The sequence below is a fragment of the Embiotoca jacksoni genome, unplaced genomic scaffold (genome assembly GCF_022577435.1).
Source record: "Embiotoca jacksoni isolate LCO1_2020_lvr unplaced genomic scaffold, fEmbJac1.0.p SCAF_5, whole genome shotgun sequence".
Taxonomy (NCBI): Eukaryota; Metazoa; Chordata; class Actinopteri; family Embiotocidae; genus Embiotoca; species Embiotoca jacksoni.
The window spans coordinates 1,305,043-1,328,931 of NW_027185403.1; the positions used below are offsets into that span (position 1 = coordinate 1,305,043).

Consider the following 23,889-nt stretch of genomic DNA (forward strand, 5'->3'; position numbering starts at 1 on the left):
ACCTCAAAGTAGTTTGATCGACATTCCTGGGGTTGCAGTCAGGTTTGCCACTATATGTGGGCGGGGCATGGTGTCCTCAGGTTCTCAGTCAAATCCGCCCCTCACCTCCCCCAGCTCGTCCAAATATGGTCGCTTCTGGCTCCAAATAAACAAAATGGCATCGGCCAAAACTCGAGGCTTTAAAACAACAGTTCACAAACCAACGGGTGGGTTGCTGTCTGCGTTTAACGAGTGAACAAACCAAATAAGCACTACTCATTATTCTCCAAAATTGCCAGCTTTCCCAAATGAAAACTGTTTTTTATTTCCTTTCCAATGCAACAGGTGCCTTCCAGCATCTGAAAAAAAAAAAAAAAAAGAAGCTTTTATTGGGCCTTTCACAGTCCTCTTGTTTAACAGAGCTGTAGGGGAAGTAAGGAACTTTTGAAACCAAAGTTGATTGCTTCTTTCCCTAAAACGGCCAAGTAAATTTGGACTTTTATTTTCATCCTTATCACCAAGCCTTGGATGTAGAAAATGGAAAAGGATGTTTCTGACTTGAGGCTGACACGAGAACCATTTTGAGACTTCATCTTTTTCTTCCTCTCTCAATTAATCCACTGTGTAGCCCACAGCTGAATCCCCATTCACACCATTCCCACGTGCTTTCTTCTGGTTAGAGAATTATGAAAGAAAGACTGTACTCCACCAGGCTGGAAACTCCCAACAAAATATTTATCAATAACATGTTAAATTTATGGAGACTGTTTTATAACTTGTAGAAGCTTTTTTTTTTTTTCCCCTTCTTCTCTGCAGCCCATAAAGGCGTGATCCGGTTTCATTCCCTCTGTAGACTGTTGCCAGGGTAACGTATCTCAGCCATGTTCTCTCTCTCTGCACAGCAGAACATATTCACCTATGGCACATCATTTCATGTAGCGTTTAAATGTCATCTTTCTGAAAACAAGCGAAAACAGCAAAATGCATTGAACTCACAGTTCCACGTGTTTCAATGCACTCCTCAAAACTACTATCAATGCAACACGCAGAAATAATTCTTCAAGGTAGAAAGGTTGCGTTAATTCAAATTTCTGATACGACCAAATAAATCTGAAAATGTCATGATCGTGAAATTCTTCCATTGGTAATATGGACCTAGATGCAGCACAGAACTGCTGCAGGCTGTTGCCGGGGGTGACAGCTCTCAGTCATGCTTTTGAGTGGTCGATAGGACTGGCAAGTGTTTTTGTCTGCCTTTGAGCAGCTCTTCCGGCAGCTGGTCGCGAGAAGAACAGTACGGCTCAGTTCTTATCAACTTCTGACCCCCGCTTCCTCCCGTCTCTCACCCCATTTCTCTCTGTCTCCTTCTCTGCCTTTGTTCGCTGACCTGTTTCCTGGAGGCTCACTGATGCCGTACACGGAGGACGGAGGTTTCAACAAGAACAGAGTCTGATGAATGCCCCAATATTAAAAGGCCCAGTGTGTGATCGTTGTACGTCATTTTAGCTCCGCTTTTTGTTGCTGTCTAAGCATTTCCCAACGCCGCAGCGGCCGAGGAGCGACCGTGTGTGGAGCCCCAGAAAGTGCCTGAGCAGCTTATCAATGCCACTTATTGACTGTGTTGGACTGCTGACTCCCTGGAGCTACATCACGTACCACTACCTAACAATGCACAGTACTTCCCAGGATTTCTCCTGAGAAATCTGTATCAATAAATCTGACAAAGTCAAACCCTTTAAGGGGATCTCTACCAACCGCATACATCAAAGTCAGTTTAAATGTCACGCTCGGTGCCGCTGAGCTGATGAAAACAGTTCGTTTACACTCGCTTTATCTCAACTTGAATACTACAAAATCCTTTTCAACATCCTTGAAGATGCTATCAAGTAGCACTGTGCTAGGTTTTACGCAAAGCATTTAAAATCACAGCTTCTTTTTTTTTTTTTTTTTTTTTAAACCATTTTGGACACTGAAATGTGATTATTACAAAATCAAAATCTAATTTACTAAGCAAACAAAAAAAAGAATGAAGAGGAAAAAAATGAAGAAAAATACACAAAAAGCAGGTTTCACAATTGTATATGATAAAAAAAAAAAAAAAAAAAAAAAAAAAAAAAAATGAAACCAGTTTCTACAATACTACTGAAAGTAGATATCCCATGTAACAGACATTAAATCAATTCACATGAATTGTGTCTCATAATATGGCACAACAGGTGCCCAAGACTTTTCCCAAGCAGATTGACATCAGTTATTTCACTTTTTCCCCAAATTGTAACAGAAACCCTCAAAACTGTCTCAAAGACTCACAAGATCACTTCCATCACCAAGGAACCAAAGTGAAAAACTGTCCACTAAACAATAAAAACCCATTTTGCGGTCTCTTTTATTTATCTTTTAATGTAACCACTGCATCATTTAGGAGTGTCATTAACAGCACTCAGCCTGCGTACCATCTAATGACACCAGAAAGTCTATTTCACCTCTGCATTCACTTGGATTCAGTGTTTGCGCATTGCCATCAGAGTAACTTAAAAACTAAACAACTGTTTTGCAATTCCCGGCCTATCCATCCATTCAAGATCTGTGTTAAGCACCAATCACAGATTGGAGCTTTCAAGAACAGAAATTGTGGCACACAATTTTCAAAGAAATACGGTCCAACATCAGACACGAGGATTTTGCAGAAAGAATCCCAACTAATAGCAGCTGTCTGAAAAACCTCATTTGTAGCTTGTTATTCACAATAATCACGCAGCGCTCTGCTTAAAAATCTTTAATATTTCCAACCGTAAAAACACTGCCTCAATAAGTCCTTTGTTATATCTGAAGAAAGAGAAGCGCTGTGCTGTGTGCCCGTGCATTGGCTCGCCAATCTGTCCCACTAAGCACAATACTGAATTCTTCAGCCATATTGATTCCGCAATAGCGGCCCCATGCATCACACACAGCTACTTTGTTCACATTTCGTCCGCCTCCTGTACTAAAACATACCGAGTGTCCACTGACCTTTAGCTGAAATACCAAAGCAGCCTTTGGATCTGTTCTATGTTCTAATGATCTGGGAACCTGCGAGATCAAAATTAGGTACATCTATAAAAACATAGCTTCATCCAGAGGAAGCAGCTGCCATGGCAACCAGACACTGTGTGTTTGCTGAGGATGAAGACTGAGGAGAGGTGGACCAAAGTAAAGAAACAGTAATTCATATGATCCCAGCGAGTCCAGTTCAAACCTTAATGCGTTTAGGTTTCACTTTATGGGTACTGAATCCCGTTACCTCGTGTTTTACTTACATCCCTTCATCACCGGATCCACCGTGTTGTCCTCTTTCTCTCATTACCCACACGGGGAAAAGTGTCACCGCCACCCTGAATCTCAGCTTCCAATGTCGCACGAGACAACCTCGGGTCTCTCATCAGCCCCCCATCTCCATTTGACCCCTGACTCGTCAACTCTTCCTTGACCCCTCAGTTCATCCGTCTGCCGCTGCGACCTTCGTGCAACGACCCATCAATCATTCCCTTTCAAAAACAGATTCACGCATTCGTGGAGTTTAGATAAATAAATCAGAAGTACAGTCATGAAATATTTATGACTCCTAATCGACAAGTAGAAACCGATCAAAATCAAGGATTCTCTTCTGCCCTAAATCATGTGAAGCTGATTTGGCTTCATAAATTATACTCTGATATCATAACTCCCTAATAAATGTATTAGGAATGTATAAATATGCTGTATTTTTGCTGCTGTTGCTAGGTAACATCAACGTGGACGCCATCTGGAAGCTAAGAGAGACTAATAATTTAGCAAGCTAACAGGGCGGCAATGTAATGCAGGAAATGCAAAGGCACAGAAAAGATGAGGCCGCTGGGAAGATCAACATTTTTTCTCTGACGTGGGCTGTTATTAACATTATGAGGACAAACTGTACACAACTAAAATTACAATATATTAGCTTAACATCCAACGAACAATAAACTTCCATGACCTCTGCCATTTCCGTCCGCAAATGCGTGACAACTCGTGAACTCAAAGCTTACAGATAATTTCCTGTTCCGACGTCGTGAATACCACAAGAGGGCGCCGTTCATATGGACTCTCCTCGTGCCCACGATGAATAACGCAGCATACGTCCTGCTAAAACACTGTTATCAGTGCCGAAAGTGTTCAGATCCATCGATTGAGTAATTTGAGGTAAAACCATTATTTACTGTGACGTTATACTATGGTAATCTATATAATAATATTTCAGGGGAAAAAAAGATGCAAAATAATTAAACATTTATGAATGCCAAAAAAAGGAATTGATGAGATGCACACCGAGTGTCATTTGCATGAAAACTCCTACAGAGACGAAGACTGAAGCTCCCGAGAATGGCTTCATTTTTCATACACGGTGCTCCCCTGTGCTATTTAAAACAGTTTTGACATTGTGTCTTTGTCGAAGCTTACACACTTCTGTGATTTAGTGTCAGTGAAAAGTCCCGCAGAAAAAAAAGATGCAGATTACACAATGCTCCCACTTCAAAAAGGAAGCGAGCTGAAGTTGTGACCTTCCGGAGGCATCGGCTTTCAACAATAGCGAGAGCATTAAAAAGTAAGATCGAGGTGGCAGCTGCAGTCCTTTCATGGGATTTGATGTCTTTCTCACTGTGAGGAGATTTTCATGGAAATTAGACTGTTTTTGACAAACACCTCTCTAATACAGAGGGGTACTTTGTTGTGCAGACCCAACACAGAACAAGACTTTGTTATGTTGTCACTGGACCACGATGGCTGTTTTGCTCAAAACGTATCCGTTCGCATGGCTCAAAAGTAAATACCACGTACACTGTGGCAGTGTATTAAGGTATTAAATGTAATTTAACATCGTTGGTATTATCGTGAATACTCGGACTACTTTTTGAGCAATCTCTGGCACATGAAGTTCCTTTGCTATCGGTGTCATAGTTCTGCCATTTGGTTGTATTTTGCAGTCACTCACCGCGTACGTCTCAGTTCGCTTCACCTCGTACGTCTCAGTTCGCTTCACCTCCTGCCCTTGTGTGTTTCCTGCTGGTCTTCCGCTGCCCTGATTAGTTTCAGCTGTCCCTCGTTATCCTCCTCTCCCCGGTTTCCGTATGTGTTCCTCTCTCTCTCTGTGTGTCAGCTCCTTTTTCTGTTGCTATGCTTTCGGATCCTTGTGTCAAGCTCCTAGTCCATGTTCAGCCCTGTCTTTGTGCCTGGATTTTGTGCTTTGTCTTCTTGAGTCCCTGTAAGAGCTAACTTTTACCCCCTGTGCCAACTCATTGGTTTATGTTTTTTGGGGACTTTATTTTTGGGATTCAGCCCAGTAATGACTCGCTTTGCTTTGGCTGCATTTCAACTCCTGCTTAGTTAAATAAAAACCTTTTCATACTTCGAACAACCCCGGTTGTCGAGCATTTGGGTCTTCTATTCTTCTGAACAATCACCACACATACTTCTAACTTATCTGTTATCTTAATATAGAAGACATTTTGGCAGTTATTAATCTCAACTGGTATATTTCCTAACTCTGTAGAGTCCAAATTTCCTTGATTTCTTTGGCGAGTGCAGCATAATGTGAGTAAGCTGATGGTAAACTGAGTCAAGAATCTGCACTCTGAACTCAAAATATGAAACAAAGTCCCAGACATCATTTAAGTAGGGAATATAAGGTCAGCATTTCGATATATTTAATCAGATGTAACGCTTTAACTCTGACTTCCTCTCGGGAGACAAACAGTAAAATCAGAAAATGTCAGATAATGTATTCAGCTGCTCCCTTTTCTCAGTGTTTCTCCTGCTGTTTTATCACAGCAGGGGGTGCGTGGAGCTGCCAAGAGATGCGAGGCCGTGTTTTTTTTGTTTTTTTTTCTGCTTGTATCATTTTAAAATGTGTGTGCAGGACTTGACTGCCACATTATACTGCAGGTCTCCACGCCAAATTCACACGGTCCAAACACAGAATCTACCCGTGTATGAGCCACCTCACTCCTTTCCGTTAACTTTGGTTTCACAAGGTTAAAATAGGAGTCGACAGCTGGGAGCGTTCGAGTTGCCTCCTGCCTGCTGCATCGTCACACTGTCTGCCTGCCGCCTGAGTGTGTGTACACGGCGGAATATATCTGCAACCGAGTGTGAATGCATGTTTCTGTTTGTTCGTCCACTCTTTCAGACACCTGCTACGCTCCGTGATCTCACCTGCCGGAGGACACGGGTGCTGTTCTAGCTTCTGTGCACGCAGCCGCTGGCTGAAATCCTATCTGCGCCCGTCATGTTTCTCTCTGATTTATTTTCTTATCTGCTTCTAATTGTCAATGTTATCGTGCGTTTAATTGTTCTGTCCTGGCACCTATTGCATACTTGGCAGTCCTTGTGGTCTGTCTCTCTTTAAATTGTTTTTTTTTACTGTACTTGACCTTTTCTTAACTGAACATGTGGGGCTGGTGCTGCAGGGAATGCTACATTCAGTTAAACCTTATAGCTACTCAGATGCTAATTTACAATAATTCCAAGTTTTTTTTTACACAAAGCACCGCATCATATTGCCATGTGAATAATTCCTCTGCTCTTGCAGAAAAGCTGGGAATTAACTGCTGTCCTCGCCATCTAATAGCATTGCCGGCCACTGTACTTCTACCAATGGAGGTCCACAAATATCAAACACTTCCTCATTATACAATACGTGTGCTTGACTGATAGCTGAGCCGGCAGGAGGACGAAGACATCTTGTAAATATTATTTTTTTGGTAACTGCAGCTTACACGACAAGGATAAACAATGTTTTGTGATCTGTGGGATAAAAATAAATAAATCACACCATGCAGAACGCAGCCCTTCTTTTAAATGACGAGATTTTGGCTCGAAGTCTAATGTAGTTGGTGTTTTAAAATCTGTGACTCTTGTTTTGTCTACAGCTGGTCCCGCTGTCAACAGCAATCAGTAACAAAACTGGGAAGTTACTGTTTGTGCAAATTAAAGTATTTAATTGGATATATGGATGCACAAATTGGAGAATTAACGTTATTCCGATTCCATTATTTTTGGCTAATGCATAGGCAGGGTTCCCAATCTGTTCAGGGACCACAGTGCAAAACAAATCGGTTTCATGATAACAGCTACAAAATTATGAAATGCCACTGTTTAGGAGTGGTTTGTCGAAGAAGGAAGCCATGTGATGGAGTACAAAAAGATCCTCTCAGGGAGGAGAGGTTGAAGGCCTTTCACCCTGAAAAGCGACTTTTGAGTCAAAATTTCTGTGAATATATTTTAAGTAACGTAAATAAGAAAAAATGAAGGCATCTCATGATTTGTGAGCTATTGTTGAGAAAATATTTTGCGCTGTGGACCAACATAGCTCTTACACATTTTGATTGGAGACTGGGTTTGATGAGATCAATCAGTTTGCCCTTGTAACCTGCAGCTGTTGTAACAACGGTAACACTTTGGTGGTTTTGCACTCATCTTCTCTAAATTATGTTTCGCTTTTGTTCCCTTTGTCAGATTTCAAAACGATTTTCACAAATCGACTATTGTACAGTCTGTTCGCTCTCTTTTCATGTCTGAGAAGAACAGTAGGAAAATACACCAAAAGAAACTACACAGGAGAACATTAAAACACCCCCGTAGACTATAAAAACCAGAAAGCCTTCCTATGTCCAATCCCTGAAGTCCCTTCCTCCATTGAATCCGTGTCCAACAAAGATGGTCAGATCAAAGAAAACCGCCTACAGACTGCTTCGCATGGGGAAAGAAAAAAAAAACATGGAGGACAGGGAGACAAACATCATCACAGAGCAAAGCAGTGGGTGAGCACGGTACCTGGCGGTACATGGCTCAAAACCAAGCAAACTCCGCTTGTGATAGTTCACTCTCGAACGCTTAGAAATTCTGTCACTCATTTGTGTTGACAACGAACAGTTCTCTGTAGAGGAAATGCCTCGGAGCACGCGCACATTAGACATACAGTAAATGTTATGAATAAAATAATGCATTGAAGTGAAGAGCCAACCGTTCTGTTTGATCTCTGTGAAGTAATCAGATGGACATGTGCAGTAATATTCATACTCATATCTATTTGCTTTTACCTTGACATTATTGTTTTCGCTGTGGTTGTCGTATACATTTTGTTGTTATTTGTTTGCATCATTTTTTTTATGTAGCCACATTATTTTTGCTTGTAAACTTTGTGTTTTCTATACCTGTGAACTTGAAACATTATAGGATGGAGGCTTCAAATAACCCCACAGGTTATTTTTCTTCTTTGCCTGCACTGCACAGAATTTTTATATATCTGGTCAAATCTTGTGTGTTTCAACACAATCAAGTCAATATTCATCAATTAAATGCAAAGATATGCAGTATATCGTTAAAAGAAATCAGCCAAGCGGACCGGATTTCAAAGTCACAAAGCTACTCCATATATTTTTCTGGTCTTTGTTGTCACATGTTTCAATTCGGGTGCAAACAGCTGAATTTAAACAGTTCAGATCTGTTTACTAAAAAATATTGGACGTCAGTGATTGAAAAAGTAAATATCCAGATTACAAAATGTCTTTAACATAATCTGTATAACATGGGAAGTATGAGATCAGTTTCACAGCTTGCACCCTTTAATGCGTAAAGAAATTGTTGTCGAGTCAACAGCTGCTGAGATGTGCTGGCTCCGGTCCAGATGAAACCTTTTGTCTAAGCAGGCCTACCATCAGGGAACAAGTTGTTACGGGAGCACAATACTGCTGTCTGCGAAACAGACAGGGCTTAACGGCGCTGCTGACAACATAAAGAAATGTTTCAAATGGAGCAGAGCTGTAAAAGGGACAAAGTGAGCTGTGGTTGAAAAGCAGGCAAATCTTTAGCCTCTTATTTTGAAAATCCTCAATCATTATGGTGCATTTAAAAGGCTGAACAGAGAGCTGCCAGTTTTTAACATATGTACAGTAAGAAATGAAGCTGTCCATATGCTTAAATCTATTCTTTATGAATGAAGTGAAGTATTAATAGTCTTGTTTGTGGGTTACACAGAAGGTAAAATGCTGCACTGACACAATAAAACAGGCCCTTTATGCATTAAAGGGCGCAAGATTTCTTTCGCCCCTCTGATCTTATCTACCTTTAGCCTGAGTCATCATGCCCTTTTTAAAGGACACAGCCCGCTTAAAGAAAGCCTCTCTTGCATTTACATTACATTTACATTTTGCTCAGTGAGACATAACAAGCAGAACAACAGAGAGCACAGAGACACGTTCACTGCTTATCACACCATAAAGACATTCTCGCTCTGTCCTGTCGTTTTCATTCATCATTGTTTCGTTCTTTATCTTCCTCTTTGTCCCTCTGTTTCTCTCTTTCTCTCTCTCTCTCTCTCTCCACACACACACACACACACACACACACACACACACACACACACACATACGCACTCCATCAAATCCTAATAAGTTTGACAAGAACACCCTGTAAGAGCAGACAAGGCAACCGGATCAAATCTTAATCAGCACGATGATGGGAAGGACAGATCCTCCTCTGTGCATGCTAATGAGAGTCCCTTCTCAGCAGGAAAAGGTTATTCGCTGCATTAATGAAAATACTGGTCATTCTCAGTTAATTGAGCGCCAAGTTGACTGCACAAATATTTGAATGTCAAATTCATATCGACCCGCAATGCTAAGCACCTGTGAAAGGCTAGCTCTGTTTTCCCACAATGTTCTTTCTGTAAACATGTAAACATGTTAACAAATAACAAAACTCCCCGACTCCTTTTTGGTGTCAGTGAGAAATAAATAAATAAATGATCTATCGATTAATGTTAAACGTGTTCATTGAGTTAATATATTTTAATGTAATTGTTTTTGAAATATTTTATTTTTAGAATATTTTTTGTAAAATTGTAGTTTTTGCATTTAATATTTTAAAACTACTTTGTAGAATAAACGAAATCAAATTCTTAAAATAAAAATATAGAGGCAAGCATCATTAACATAGAAAAATACAAGATAGTCTGTGTACGTTTTTGGGGAAAAGTGTCTGAATGGTCGAATGTTGATAAATCAAATAAACATTGTAAATATGGCAATCTGATATGTGTCTTCCTGCTTACTGAATTTAAAAGAGCGCCGTAAAACTCCATCGAGCCAAAGCTTTATGGATGCAGTCATAACATTATGCTACATGGCAAAGGCAGCTTATCTACAATCATTCTATCTACCAAGTATCACGGATCCTGACGCGTGAGATAAATCTCGCCCCGGTGACAGCTACACTCTGAAAAGAAAACTAGCTCTCATATTGAAAACAGCGAGGGTAAGTGAGGCAGCGACGCTGTTGTCACTGTACAAACTTTTAGAGCTCGATAAACGTCTGCAGAGAAATGGATGAGATTTTATTTTTCAGATGATAGATATTTGGCGGAGGGGTAGGGGGGGGGCTGCATCCAGATAGAAAGAAAGGGATAAAGCCCCGGTTGCGTCTTTTTTAGGATAAAGATCTGTTCTCTTTGGAGGCAATCTCTTAATCTTTGTCTTTCGTGGCCCCATTGCAGAGACACAGAGAAAAAGGGAAAAAAAAAAAAAAAAAAAAAATGGATGGATGATTGAATTTATAAAAAACCTACTGAGCAGGATATTTGTTCTGAAGTTAGTTTTCGGTGCAGCTCAGCTGAGGGATGGGACCCTCCAGCTGACAACGAAAGCCTAGTCGGTGACTGCGTATTACATCATCCCTCCGTTGGACGGTGTTGGACAGGTGAAATCCAGACGGGAGCAATAAATGCCTGCATTTAACCTTCCGCTAATGCTCTTAACCTCAGTTAATCACCAGAACAGAAGAAGACGACTGAAACTCTGTGCTCTACTGAAATCGGACTTTCTCCTCGCCGTGATCAGTGCAGCTGCGTGTTACCGTGACAACGGGAGACGAACGCTGGATACTTGAAACTCAAAGGGGAGAAAAACTTTGAGCATCAATATCCATTGTTGATTTTGGGAAGAGTAAAGTTTGAGAAAATAATCCAAACTCACCTTTTTTTTTTTTTTTTTTTATTCTTGGAGCTTTCAGCTGCATTTGATGGTGATGATTCTGGTGCTTTTAAATGAATAAAATATATTTATAAACTGATCTAAACACAAGTTTAGCTTTGTCTCAATTAATCTAATAAATCAACAACCTTCACGGTCCTGTTCTGGTTTAAAATGTAGTTTGTGGTGACAAAAAAAAAAAAGTTTGGTTCCTTTCCAGTTTAAGGCCAAAATGCCTTAAACTGGCGCCACCTGCCTCGGAGGCACCGAGAAACCAAGACATTGGACATGAGACAGGAAGCATCTTCCAGCTGAGACCTGTGAATGAGGCTGTAACGTGTATGGTATCTCAGGCTGGTATATATATATTTTTTTTTTGAGGACACAGTGATAAGGGCTTGGTTGGGGCTGTATTCAGGGCAAGCTAAGATCCACAGAGGGCTTTTAGCCTCATTTTCTGACCGGCCAGCTCCCAGGCCTATTTAATATTTCACAGCTCTCTCTGAAATGGAGGAGAATGCACTTAATTAAGCGTGAACAATAAATTGTCGATAACCAATTCTCTGCCGTGCATCTACGGTGGGTTTAGGCTTTTGATCATTCACCGAGGTCCCTGAATGCGCGCTCCATTGAAAGGCTGTGTGCATTTAGATGCATGAAATTAGACTATGACGTGATTTGACCATGACAAACAGGAACTTTGAAGTGTTAAATCGCGATGCGGTTGTCAGTGACCTCCAACTCCTCTGTTGGTCTCAGATGTGGAAGAGCGGTTTGCTTTGAAAGAGGTGGTTGTTGGAAATAAACGCTCGGGCGCAAACTATCGCTGTATATAAGGTTAAATTTGAAAAACACACACACACACACACACGGTCATGTGAATGGTGTACCGCTAACGTTTTATCACTTTAACAGAGTAAAAGGCCGCAGAGAAGTAAGATAAATACAGTTGGCTCAATAAACAGTCGATGGGTTATTTCTTGTATCTTAAACAAGATCAGAACTGATGATGTCTCCCTGCTGAAAGGTGCTAAAGGTTTAGTGCCATCCTGCAGATGGGTTCTCTTAAAGTTGATAACTGGGCTGCATTGAAGGGATGATGGGGATTTCAGATTAACTTTAAAGCTATAAATGAATAGAATTGGATTCTTGAAAGAGAAGAGAAAAAAAAAAAGAAACATCCTGGGGGAAACAAGCTGAGACAAACGTTTTTAAGCTCACAGCTTGACAGCAGTTTTTCAGATATATAACATGGCTAGTTAGTTAATAATTAGCACACTGATGAAAAAAAATTTTTTTTTTTTTAAAAAGCAGCTTAGTATTCAGTTTAAGAAACAATTAATCAGCTGCACTCCTCCAATGTTTCAAACCTTTCAGTCTACGCTGAAAAAAACGTGTTAGTGTATAAGCAATGAGTTTTATGATGCTCATGAATAACACAATCTCAAGTAATGACTTTTGGAACATGATTAGTTTGCTGTAGTTTCAATCTATCTGACAGAAATAGGGAAGTTTAATAAGTCAAACTGAGTTATGATTTGAAATAACTCAGTTTGTAGAGTGGTAGTTTAGCCTTTTACTTTTAATACCCATTGCCACCTGTTTAATCCGAAGTCTATCAATCTAAATCTATGAATTGCGCCTTTAGGTTTTATCCCACTACGACTAACGCTGGCATTCGCTCGGATCTAAATTCCTTCCATTCTGCTAATAAAGCACTAATCATAAGGTTGGTAGTTCAATCCCAGCGCAAGACAATGGACAATGGCTCCCAACGACAGCCGAGCACTTTGCGTGGCAGCTCCGTCCCCACTGGCGTGTTAAGGTGAAGAGACGCTCTGTAAGTACAGAGTAAGATGGCGTTCTGCCTTTGTCATCGTACTGTGTGTTCAGCGTATAACGAACACCTCAGAAACTGTGACAGAAATAATATGAAGCCTCACAGTAATTACGGTCGGTTAAAAAGAAACATCGGATCGTGCCGTCTTTTGAAACCGCGTTTAAAACACAATTACTGATACGCGCGAGGACCAGGTTTTGTGCTCGCGCATGTTCCTTGTGGAAAAATGTACGTCCACTTTGATCTGAAATCCTTTAACGACTTGCAACGCAACATCAAAATCATCCGTTGTCCCCGCGGTCTGTCCAATTAACAAATCATGCGAGCGGAGACGGGAGTGACGCAGCGGTGTGTGTCTCACCTGCTGTCGAAGGAGGTGTGATATTTTGCACTGCGGATGACACAGAGGTGCAAAACCGTAGCTGCTCTGCATTCTACTTACAATTAGATGTTCAAAACATCGTGTTCGTGCAAAAGTTTGGGCTTTAAAAGAGGTTCCCAACCTTTTCTCCTTTGTGTCCCCTAACGTCGAGGCGTGTCCGCTTTCGACCCTTCACCAAAGAGCGATCTGTGAGCCGAGCGCAGTTTAACTTAATGGTGATTTTTTTTTCTTTTTTTTTCTTCCCCCCCCCCCCCCCCCCCCGCCCCTAACACTGTTTCATTTAGATAATTTGAATAATAATGTGAAGCCTGAGAATGAAAAAAAAAAAACACCGAGTAGCTCACGAGAAGCAGGGTCAAGACCCTCTGCGTCCCGACTATGGGATTGAAATTAATGAAATATGTAATCCCGTTAAGTCCGTACGCTGGCTGTTTACCGCCTCTAAATAGAATTGGAAAAAAAAAGTATTTTTCAGTCCTCAATCAAAAGCAGACACAAAAGGGAAGAAATTATTTTTAAAACAAATTATGCAAATGCCTTTTCTGGTTCTGCGATGATGGATGGCTGCAGGACTGTAACTTCAGCTGGTTGGTTAATGTGTGACTGCTGCGGTGCATCGATGTTATTCCAATCGTCTTTATTGAATATTATTGCGTGTGTGTGTGTGTGTGTGTGTGTGTGTGTGTGTGTGTGTGTGTGTGTGTGTGACTGTTTAAAGTGTGTGATGTCGCGTGTGTTTATATGAATGTTTTTGATTCGACAAGAAAAGCAGAAATAAAAAAGAAAACATCCGCACACACGGGGGGGGGGGGTAATGAAATAGTGGGCGGGGCTAATGCCGACAACGACGGACAGCACGCTACGTCACTTTGCGTGGCTTAAACCGTGAAACGCCAACTCGCAGTCGTCACGGGGCGGCGTCACAATGAGCTGCAGATCACGTATCGCCGCAGACCCATCGAGAAATGACCGTGGCTCCCCCGGCTTCTGATTGGCTGTTGCTGAACAGGCGTTAGCGTGCGACTAATACAGCTCAACTCTCAACCCAACGTATTTAACTCGCAAACGCCCACGCAAAGCACAGAACTACATTTGACACGGCTGTACTCACAGGCCCCCGAACGCACACGTGGACAGGCGAAGCAACGAAACCCGCTGCAGCAACGACTCGACGACGAGCACCTGCGCTGCAGGCGCAGCAACAACGAGGGGCTCTGATTGGATAATTCTTTCGGTCCGTACGGTGACCGACGAAGTCCTTAAATGCAGGTTCAATCTCGTTGTTAGCGTCGATATGGCTTTCTGATTGCAAATGCAAGCCGCAGAACTTTAACGAGACGCATGTTTTTTTTTTTTTTTAAACTTCCCAACTTTGTATCATCGTTGATTAATGCAACTCGATGCCCTCTTTCACTGATCCTCCCCCGACTGGTAAACGGACACTTTAAAAAAAAAAACAAAAAAACACGGATCTCCACACCTGAGCAGAGAAAAACCATCACGATGTCTTCAGGGGTTATTATCTCAAACTTTGGGAGCCACACACACACACACACACACACACACACACACACACACACACACACACACACAAAAGACGTTACGTAACTGCTTTCACAGGATGAGGAGCACCTCATTGCAGTTTACTTGCAATTGCAAAAACTTAATACCAAACAATAACATGGCTGCAAAAAAAAAAAACTCAAACATAAATATCAGTTATTTTCAACAATGATGACGATTTTTGTTTTTTTAGTTAGTCATTCGGTGGGTCTCGGAGGTGGCGGCAATCGAGGGAAGTTCGAACGAGATTCTTTTCAATTTATTGCTTTGGGTGGACAGCTCACACATGCGCGCGCGCACACACACACACACACACACGCACACACACACGCACACACACCTCCAAACACACAGTCACAAATGACTCCCCTGGTCTTGGCAGCAGACGCAGGCCCGTCCAGATGAGCTGTTATTGATGGAGGAATGTATCATCCTCCCTCCCGCCGTCTCTGACACACTGCATCGATGAAGTGTGCTGCTGCTGCACGGGTACCGAGGACAAAACCAGAGCGGGATGTGTCCGCGAGCTACCGGTCCATATGTTGCGGGTTCTTCTTCCGAGGAAATAAAAGACCGTCCGCACCGATAAAACATACACGATGCGATATGTCTGTAAATATCTGCCGTTCCGTGCCAACTGAAGTTTTGTGCCCGATGACAATGTCTGCGTTCCTATTTCAGGAGGCGATAGTGTGACGTTGAATCTGTCTCTCAGGTCCGATAGCCCGCGACAATCACATCATATTTAGCTTCACAGTTTCCTGCGTTCACCCCCCCCCCCCTACCCCCACCCCACCTCCGCCCCGAAGGCTAATGTGTTTTTGCCGGTTCCAAAATGTTTCATGTGTGATTCAACAGAAAAGCTTTTAAGAACCTGTGGTTACTGTTTTTTTTTTTTTTTTCGCTTTCAGTGTCAGCTTCAATATTTCTCCCTTTTATCCTCCTGCACGCGTTTTCATGAAGTTCATTTTAGAAGACAAAAAAAAAAAAAAAAAAAAGAGGGGGGGAGGAGGGGTGTTAATGTAGTATAATTGCAGAGGGAGGTGGATTGTGAGGCAGGCTGCCATCTACTGGCTTACCCCCCCCCCACCCTCTCTCTCTCTCTCTCACCCACCCACACACCTCACCTCACCTCACCCCAGCCAGCCCCCCCCCCCCCCCCCCCCCCTCCTCCTCCTCCACCCTCCCGCCTCTAACTCCCACTCAAGAAGTCAATTAACGGAGGGAGGCAGAGTTCATTCACACACATTTTGGAAACACCAGATGTATGCCTGTGCCCACATTCAGCCTGGAGAGAGACACACACACACACACACACACACACACACACACACACACACACACACACACACACACACAATCCTCCCACTGACTATACCGAAGGCCTTTTTAATGTTGAGCATGACAGTCATTTACTGTCACATTTACCGTGCATCCATTCACTCTTTTGTTCACGTTGTCTTCCCACTCGTTCACCTTTCAGGGTCACTTGTGAGTGTGACACAGGTCTCGGTGACACGAACCGCACCGACGCCATCGTCCTTGATCCGAACCAGCCTCGCCGTTCGTCACCCCGCCAGTTTAGAAATTTCACAGGAGTCGACTACTTAGCACAAACCGCCGCGCACGAGGTCCACTCGGTTAATTGCACGGACGTTAAGCACTCTGTTTCGCCAAAATATGAACTCAAAATCCAAGAATTGCAGTGCACTGATTTATTTTTTTGTTGTCATCGACATGCAGCGGTTTCTATAGAGGGGTGTGCGACAGACGGCTGTCACAATTTGTGCCGTCAATTAAACAAATTTAGAAAAAAGAAAAGGAAAATCCTAAATATTTTCTGGTGTTCAGTTAAACGTTATGTTCACTTTATTTCGTAAATCCGACAAAAATAATTACATGGTGATTAAAAAGATGTAGTGGCCTGAGGTGAGGAAGTTAATCAGCTCAGCATCCTTCCAGTTGTTGTTGTTTTTTTTTTATCATCACTGATAATCAGGTTGGGTCTTTACAAACAACTTCTTCTTTTTTTTTTTTTTGCAAAGATTTGTGCCTAATCTGCTTACAGTCAAATTTGTGTTTATGTAACACCTCGCACACACACTTGTAGAGGGAAGTAAATTGGAGAAAAAAAAAAACAGACAGGCATTGGGTCTATTCGGGATGAGATGAAAACAAGTCAGTCAAACTGTAGTAAAACATCTACACAATGTATTTCCAGGGGACAAAAATGTCTCCTATAGATTGCTGTGAACTGCTGTTATAGACAAATATAAAGATAATATTCCAGAGTTATACAACAAAGTCTTAACTCCTAGAAAACATATGTTGTTTTGTTTTTTTCCAGCAAGGTGCACAATGCTTGCCGTGTTTCCGCCACGTACAAGGGGACGCAAACAACTCGAGCAGCGACATGACTCCCCTGTGATCTGCAGGACGCAGCGAGGAGCTCTGAAGCAGGAAGCTTTTATATGGTAATGAAATCGATTGGACCGATGCGCGCACCAATCAGAAGCGTTTGATTTATGTTTAAGAGACTGTTGAGAGGAGCAGTCGCTTGGCAACCGCCTAATGAAATGTACGAACCGTGACTATTAAAAATAGCGACCTCAGAGCTCATCTGCCTCTTGTTGCGGCTGTTGCAAAGACAACCTGAAGAAGCTCGGTTGTTTATTTATTTATTTATTTATTTATTTTTGAAGAAACAGATGCAGCTTTCGAAAGCTGTATGATGAAAATGAGAGAGAGAGAGAGAGAAAAAAAAAAAAGGTTTACGAAGTTACATGTGCGGCAGACTCGTGTCGCGATTCAGATGCGGTGAAATAATCGCACGCTTCTCGCAAGATGCTGCTCAATCTTTTCAGTGCATCTTGCTGTTGATTCATCGCATCATATTAATCCTCAGTGTTAAAGCGTCGCCCAGCCACTATATGAGCGTGGCGCTCACTCTAAATCTGTGCGCCCTATAGGAGCCAACAATGGATGAACACCGCTTCTTTCTGAGCTGTGAACAGACGTGCCATCGGTACGCACGCTGAAGAAGAAGAAGAAGAAGAAGAAGAAGAAGAAGAAGAACGACAGTCTCAGCAAAGTCTCCGTTTTTCTTCTCGAAACATGGAAGAAAATGCAGTTTGTGCGGCGAAATGGATGAAATCTAGTTGCTTAGGTTTTTATTTCCCAATGATTAAAAGTCACCACTGATATGGTGGCCTCGAAAAAAGATGACATTTGATTCAAAAAAACCACCTTGATGCTCACTAGAATCGAGTACCTCACCCTGCTTGTTTTTTTTCAGTAACTTCAGTAAAAAGGGGGGGTGGGAGGGTGTCTTCGGGTTTAAAAGACTGGTGGATGAAAAGAAGAAGTATCAAGATCGATATTTTTGCAGTGTAGCCCGTTTGATCTCTGAATCTGAAGGAATGAAAATGGGATGGATGTGACTGACTGTTACTGTGGAAACCAACTTTCCCCCTCCTGCCTACACGATTGTCTGTTCATCCCCAACTACCCAGCACACAGTCTCAATGTGTTTGCTGACGGAATATAGATTAGACAGCTCAGATCATTCCCATCGTAGCAGCTGATACATTGATCCAAACTCGTGTTGCAAGAATAAAACAAAATTTAAAAAATTTAAAAAAAAACAACAACATAATGAGCATGAGCACTTGTGGAAAGCTTCGTTTGATTTGAAAAGACTGTGTGAAATGTTTTTTGGTGACTTACAGCAATTGGTAACAGCAAAACTGTTCGCCACTTCCAGATTGTCAATGTGAGGCGTCAATCTGAATTCCGAGGTGCCAAACTGAACCATTCCTATCCGAAACGCGCTGTACTCTTGATCCGCGCCCCTTGGAAAAAGTCCCCCTGAAATCGACACAGAATATCACTTACACTTGCACAAATTTGAAGGGTAAAACACATTTCCAACCATTTTTTTTTTTTTTTTTTTTTTTTTTTTTCAGGATTTTACGCACAACATTGTTCTAAGTTAATTCGCTTTTTTTTTTTTCTCCCCCCCCCCCCCCCCCCGTTGGAACTACTGGGTACTTACCAATTTGAACACTGGGTGAGCCTCCAAGCGCGCATCCCCATAAAACCAGGAGAATTGAAACGGATAAATTCACTATCTTTTCCATGTCCACAGTTTAGGTGTCCACATCCACCAAGGGGGGCAGTCTGATATTCCTCTCTCTCTCGCTCTCTCGCTCTCTCTCTCTCTCTCTCTCTCTCTCTCTCTCTCTCTCCGGAGGTGTTAGATCCGACACATATTGGAGACTTTCAGCCTTGAGGAGAAACCAAATCTTCAGTAAAAAAGGACCTAGCAGGGAAAGGACCGCAGCGGTGAAAGAATGGTCGCCCGCCCGCAACGTAGGTCTTGCTGTCTCTCGTCCTGCGCTCCTCCTCGTCGCTCCCCTTCCTGCCGGCAGCTTACACCTTTCTCTAAACGCACAGGGACACTGCGCGTCTCCGCTCGGCGCGCCGGAGATCTTCTCAGCATCACACCCACAAGTGAGGAATGTTAATGAGAAGGCGGACGGAGACGGAAAAAGCCGAGAGGGCAGCCACTTAGTGACAAGAGCGCACGCGGCGCTTTGAATTAATGGGAACGAGAGCTGCAGCCGAAGCCTTATTGTCTTTGTCTTGCGCTTTAGTGAGCAGCGTTAAGGCGCGATATCCTTGAACATTGTTTATTCACGACATCTTGCGTCATTACCACCTGCACTTATTCATATTTGTGTTTATATAGCATATTCAAAGTACACCCAAGACAGATCGACCGTGGGAGTCCCAGTTTTTTTTTTTTCAAAGGTTAATTCACATTATTTGTCAAAAGAAGTGCTCTTCAGCACTACGCTTGTGTCAACTAAGCCTTACTTCATTTTTTTTTTTTTTTTGGAGCCCCTTAAATCAAGATCACACAAGTTTTGTTTTTGTCATGTTTGCTTTATGAAAGCACTGAAACTATTAAAGTATGACCAAAACTGTTGATTCATTTTCTGTTGATTTAATAAACAACTCATCTGTGTTCAGTGGAGTTTTTAATGAGGGATCAGCAAGTCCAAATTCTCTCAAGACCAATTCTGGAGCTGTAATGGATTTTATACCAAATATTATTCAATATTATATTGATCGGACCTATGATCTTAAAACAGGGTAAAGGTGTCCTTACGCTGCACTCATTGGACCCACACAGATGTAGCAGAAGACAAATAATATACTTTTGACTTTATATTTGACATTTTAAGACTACAGATAAGTCCAAAAATGTATTTTTTACATATTTATAGAGAAATGTTTATGTCTTTAACTTTGAATTCATAAGTGTGCTGAATTCCTTCAGCTAAGATCAGTTTACTTTATGAAATTCAGTCAAATTACTTTTCCGATACAAGACAAAAACATGCAGTAGAAAATGATCAGGACGAGCAAATATCAGACATATGTATATCATATATATAAAACTTGGATTAAATCCTTCTAATGTCTTTGGTCGCTTGAAAAAATAAGCGTCCTCTGAAGCATGTGAGAGGCCAAGATTTCTTACTGAGAAAACTCATCAAGTGCATCAGCTGGAGGCCATCACTCATGCCCTCCAGGAATAACCATCAAATGAATCTCCTCTTTAACTTTGATCTAGCGCTTATTTCCCCCCCACTGCATACAAATCCAAAGCAAATACGTGCCTGGCTTCCTAGGTGCCATTATGAATAGGGTCAAATGGAAGGAGCACTCGGCTGCACGGCCAACAGGAAATAAGTGGCAATCCTGTCGCCTGGTTTTATGATATGCATATCTCAGGCTGCACGGACAGATGTGTATTAATCATCGGCGCTCTGAGATAGCAGTCTGGGAGCAAACTAATGAGGCTGAAAGTGAGTGAGAGCCGAGGGTGGCGGGCAGTCACAAGCAACAGTTAGTCAGATTTCAGCACCATGGACAGCTCATAGCATGAAACACGCTCCCGTGGAAAGAATCCTTCAGCTCCACCGGTGGGAAAACAAAATCCAATATGTTATTACAATCTAGGTCTTATTTTCTAGGTTTTGGCCATCAATTTTATTGAGTGTTATTTCTACGTTTAGTATCTTCCAAAATCTGGGAGCAAAGCTACATTTGAAGGTACGACAGGTTAAGAAATATGAATTGCCACGTGATCAGACCAAGTCAAAAGGTTAACTAGATTATCTCAACCATCTTATTTGGAAATACAGCGAAAAGTAAAGGCACTTTATGTACCTGCAATAATCCACCATTACATGGAAAGTAGCAGCGTGCGCGCGCAGCTACGATAAATATAGTGGGTTGTATTTGAAGTGAGTTTTGTATGTTGCATCTATAATTTCCAAGTCATTTCTCAAATAATAGTCCGACGATGTTTCCTGGAAAGAGCTGTGGCATTCTGGCTGAAAGGATATAGCTGCGAAAGAGCCGAAAGCAATCACTCGGTAAGACTTTTAACAATAAAAACTGTCATCAGAGTTTAATTTAAAGGCTGCACCTTTTTCTGACTGAGCCCCGGCCCAGCTCAAACCAGAGAGAAAAAGCCTCAAGGAAAATATATGGCCCCTTCATAATCTGTGAGAAGTTGAGTGAGGAAATATGTCCAAGGCCTTTACCCCCTCAAATAAATATTAAGGTGTAAAAAAACAAAAACAATTGCAGCCCCAAAAAATAGATGTCTGCTGTATTTGTTATTTGAAACTTTACCGTCGTCTTCATATATGCTGAAATGTATTCTTGCCTGTTGATAAGTTTAACTGGCCTGATGTTTACTGATGAAACAACTCAAGATGTCACCAGAAATGAGTTTGAAATAATTAATTTTCTCTGTAATTGGCACTAAATTACACCATTCCAACTCCACAGACCTGTAAACCAGAGTTACTGGTAATTTTGTTGTTGGTCTGAGTTTGACATGCTTTGGCCATTTTTGGCCAAAAAAGAAAATCTCTTCAGCCTTGATGTTGGGAGTTTTTAGTGCAAAGCCTTCCTTTGAAGCGTTCCACGTGAACTTGATACCAAAAAAAAACCCGAACTCCTGCTTTCTGATGCCGTTATCTTTGGAAACCTTCCTCCCGGCAAAGTAAATCGCACACTCGACGTTACTCTCACATATATACGTTCATCTGTCTGACCTTGTCTGGAGGTTTTCGGCCGTGCATGGATTCACTCTGCTGCTGCTGCTCGACTAAAATGCAATTTCACTTTGATTATCTTACAGCAACGTTCGGCGATGTACTGAAAGTGCTGCCCGTGAGATAATTTAACTGTCACAACACTGAAGAGCGTTCCTGATGACTTTTTAGGGGTGAAATGAGAGGAAAGTCATAATTAAATCATGACCCCGCCGGCTGCGTAACAACGTTTACCTTTGAGTCAATTTACGCAAATAACAGCAAGACCGTGATGGGATATTTTACACTTGCTAATGAAAATACTTTGCGCTCCGAATTAAACACCATGTGGCCTGCAGAGCTGGTAAAAAAATAACAAGTCGATGACCTTTTAAGAAATGTTAACCACTCATGTTTATACTTCCCTGAAACCCTGTGTGACTGTTTCAGAGAAAGCATTTACATTTCTGGCATTTAGTTGCTGCTCTTATCTGAAGAGGCACACAATGGGTAGCATTTTTAATGTCTCACTCGAGGCCACTTCAAGAAGACACTTCGCTTGTGATGGACAAACACTGGCTGTGGGGGTCTGAAGTGTGACCTGTCGCTGCCGTTAGCTGCAGTACACGTAAACAATGCGCAGGTGTTTCTCCGCACATCAATTATGTTGCGTTTCCTTTTGTACATTTTCACTCAAAGTCCACCGGGGGTTGATAAGCGACTCGTTTTTGCGAAATTACTTTCTTCTCTCTTGTATTGTTTTATTCTAAATTATCTTCCGTGTTTAGACTGACCTTCGTAAATGGGTTTGTGGAGAAGCTCAGGAGATTTGCTAGCCTAAATGTTTTTTTTTTTTAATCAAATATTAAATAGAAATTGGGTGAAAACTCAATCCACTTGGGTGAATATGGAAGAAAATAAAAGGCTAAAAGTCAACACAGCGGGACGTGGATTCATAGGTTCTGTGTCGTAACTTGATTAGGGATCCTTTCCACAAATACAAAGCTGCGTCATCAGTTTTCTTCCGGTCTTGATATTTTTCGCAGAAAGTTCCAGATGGCCAGCTGGAAAGTGTCCCAGCATGCACCGAGGCAGCAGGCAGGGAGATATTTCAGACACGCCTCGCACTTAAACACCGCGCTGTCAGAGTCATAAATATGTGAACGAGTTTGCCATCCAACTACACCGCATTTCTATCGAGAATAACTGGGTTTAAAATTACGAGGTGACAGTCTCCATCGCCAAGTCAGCATGCCGGCCCCGGGCTTCATTGTGTAGTGTGAAGAATTCAACACTCGTCTGCCTCACAAAGAGGACGAGCTCCAAGACCACAACCGAACGAGACAAGATATCAATTATATCACTAGAAATAGCACGTGCAATCTATCAACAATTTATGACTGCGTCACTGTAAATCATATAATTGGATAATAACTCTTCCCCATGTAAACTGAAGCTTCCCCAGAAGTTCTTTGTGAGTAGAATTTTTTTTTTTTATTACCTCAGGGGTGGAAGAGGGGGGGGGGGGTGGAATCACTGATGCCAAGTGCACCATACTATTAAACAGCTGAGCATTCGAACGCCCACAAACAAAATGCATTTTAAGTAGCTTATTATGTCAACGGCAACTAGAACAAACTCCTACAGCGTCGACCAAAGACGAGGAACATCAGCCAAGCATATAAAAACAAATGCGCTGCGTTCCAAATGACACACTTCCCCTTTTAGTACACTAACAAATAATACTCGTAAATGTTCGGACTCTTACTTGTGCGAGTGCTTTACTTTGAAAATGTTCTGAACCACAATCCTCTGCGCGACGGAGAATACGTCACGTCTCGACTGAGCTGCAGGGACAGTTGGTGGCGCTAATGCTCCGCCCGCAAAAAGGCAGAAGGAGAAGGAGAAGGAGAAGGAGGAGAAGAAGAAGAAGAAGAAGAAGAAGAAGAAGAAGAAGAAGAAGACATGAAAAGGAAGCCTAATCGT

At 42.0% G+C, this 23,889-nt stretch overlaps 1 protein-coding gene across 9 annotated transcripts in view; it reads right to left on the bottom strand.

The window, feature by feature from the left end:
- Positions 1 to 19,277, bottom strand: part of gria2b (glutamate receptor, ionotropic, AMPA 2b) — a 53,016-nt gene extending 33,739 nt beyond the window's left edge. For 4 of the 9 annotated variants that reach the window (XR_011179336.1, XM_069171280.1, XM_069171276.1 and 1 more), the window contains exons 1-2: positions 18,840 to 19,276; positions 18,512 to 18,652 (exon numbers count right to left, since the gene is read on the bottom strand). Coding sequence is in view for 8 of the 9 variants with exons in the window: in XM_069171280.1 (XP_069027381.1) it covers positions 18,512 to 18,652; positions 18,840 to 18,924 (226 nt within the window). In the remaining variant the exon portion in view is untranslated. Of the gene's footprint in view, positions 1 to 18,511; positions 18,653 to 18,839 lie in introns of all 9 variants that reach the window. The other 5 variants (XM_069171273.1, XM_069171272.1, XM_069171275.1 and 2 more) reach the window with 3 other exon arrangements.
- Positions 19,278 to 23,889: the final 4,612 nt, after the last annotated feature.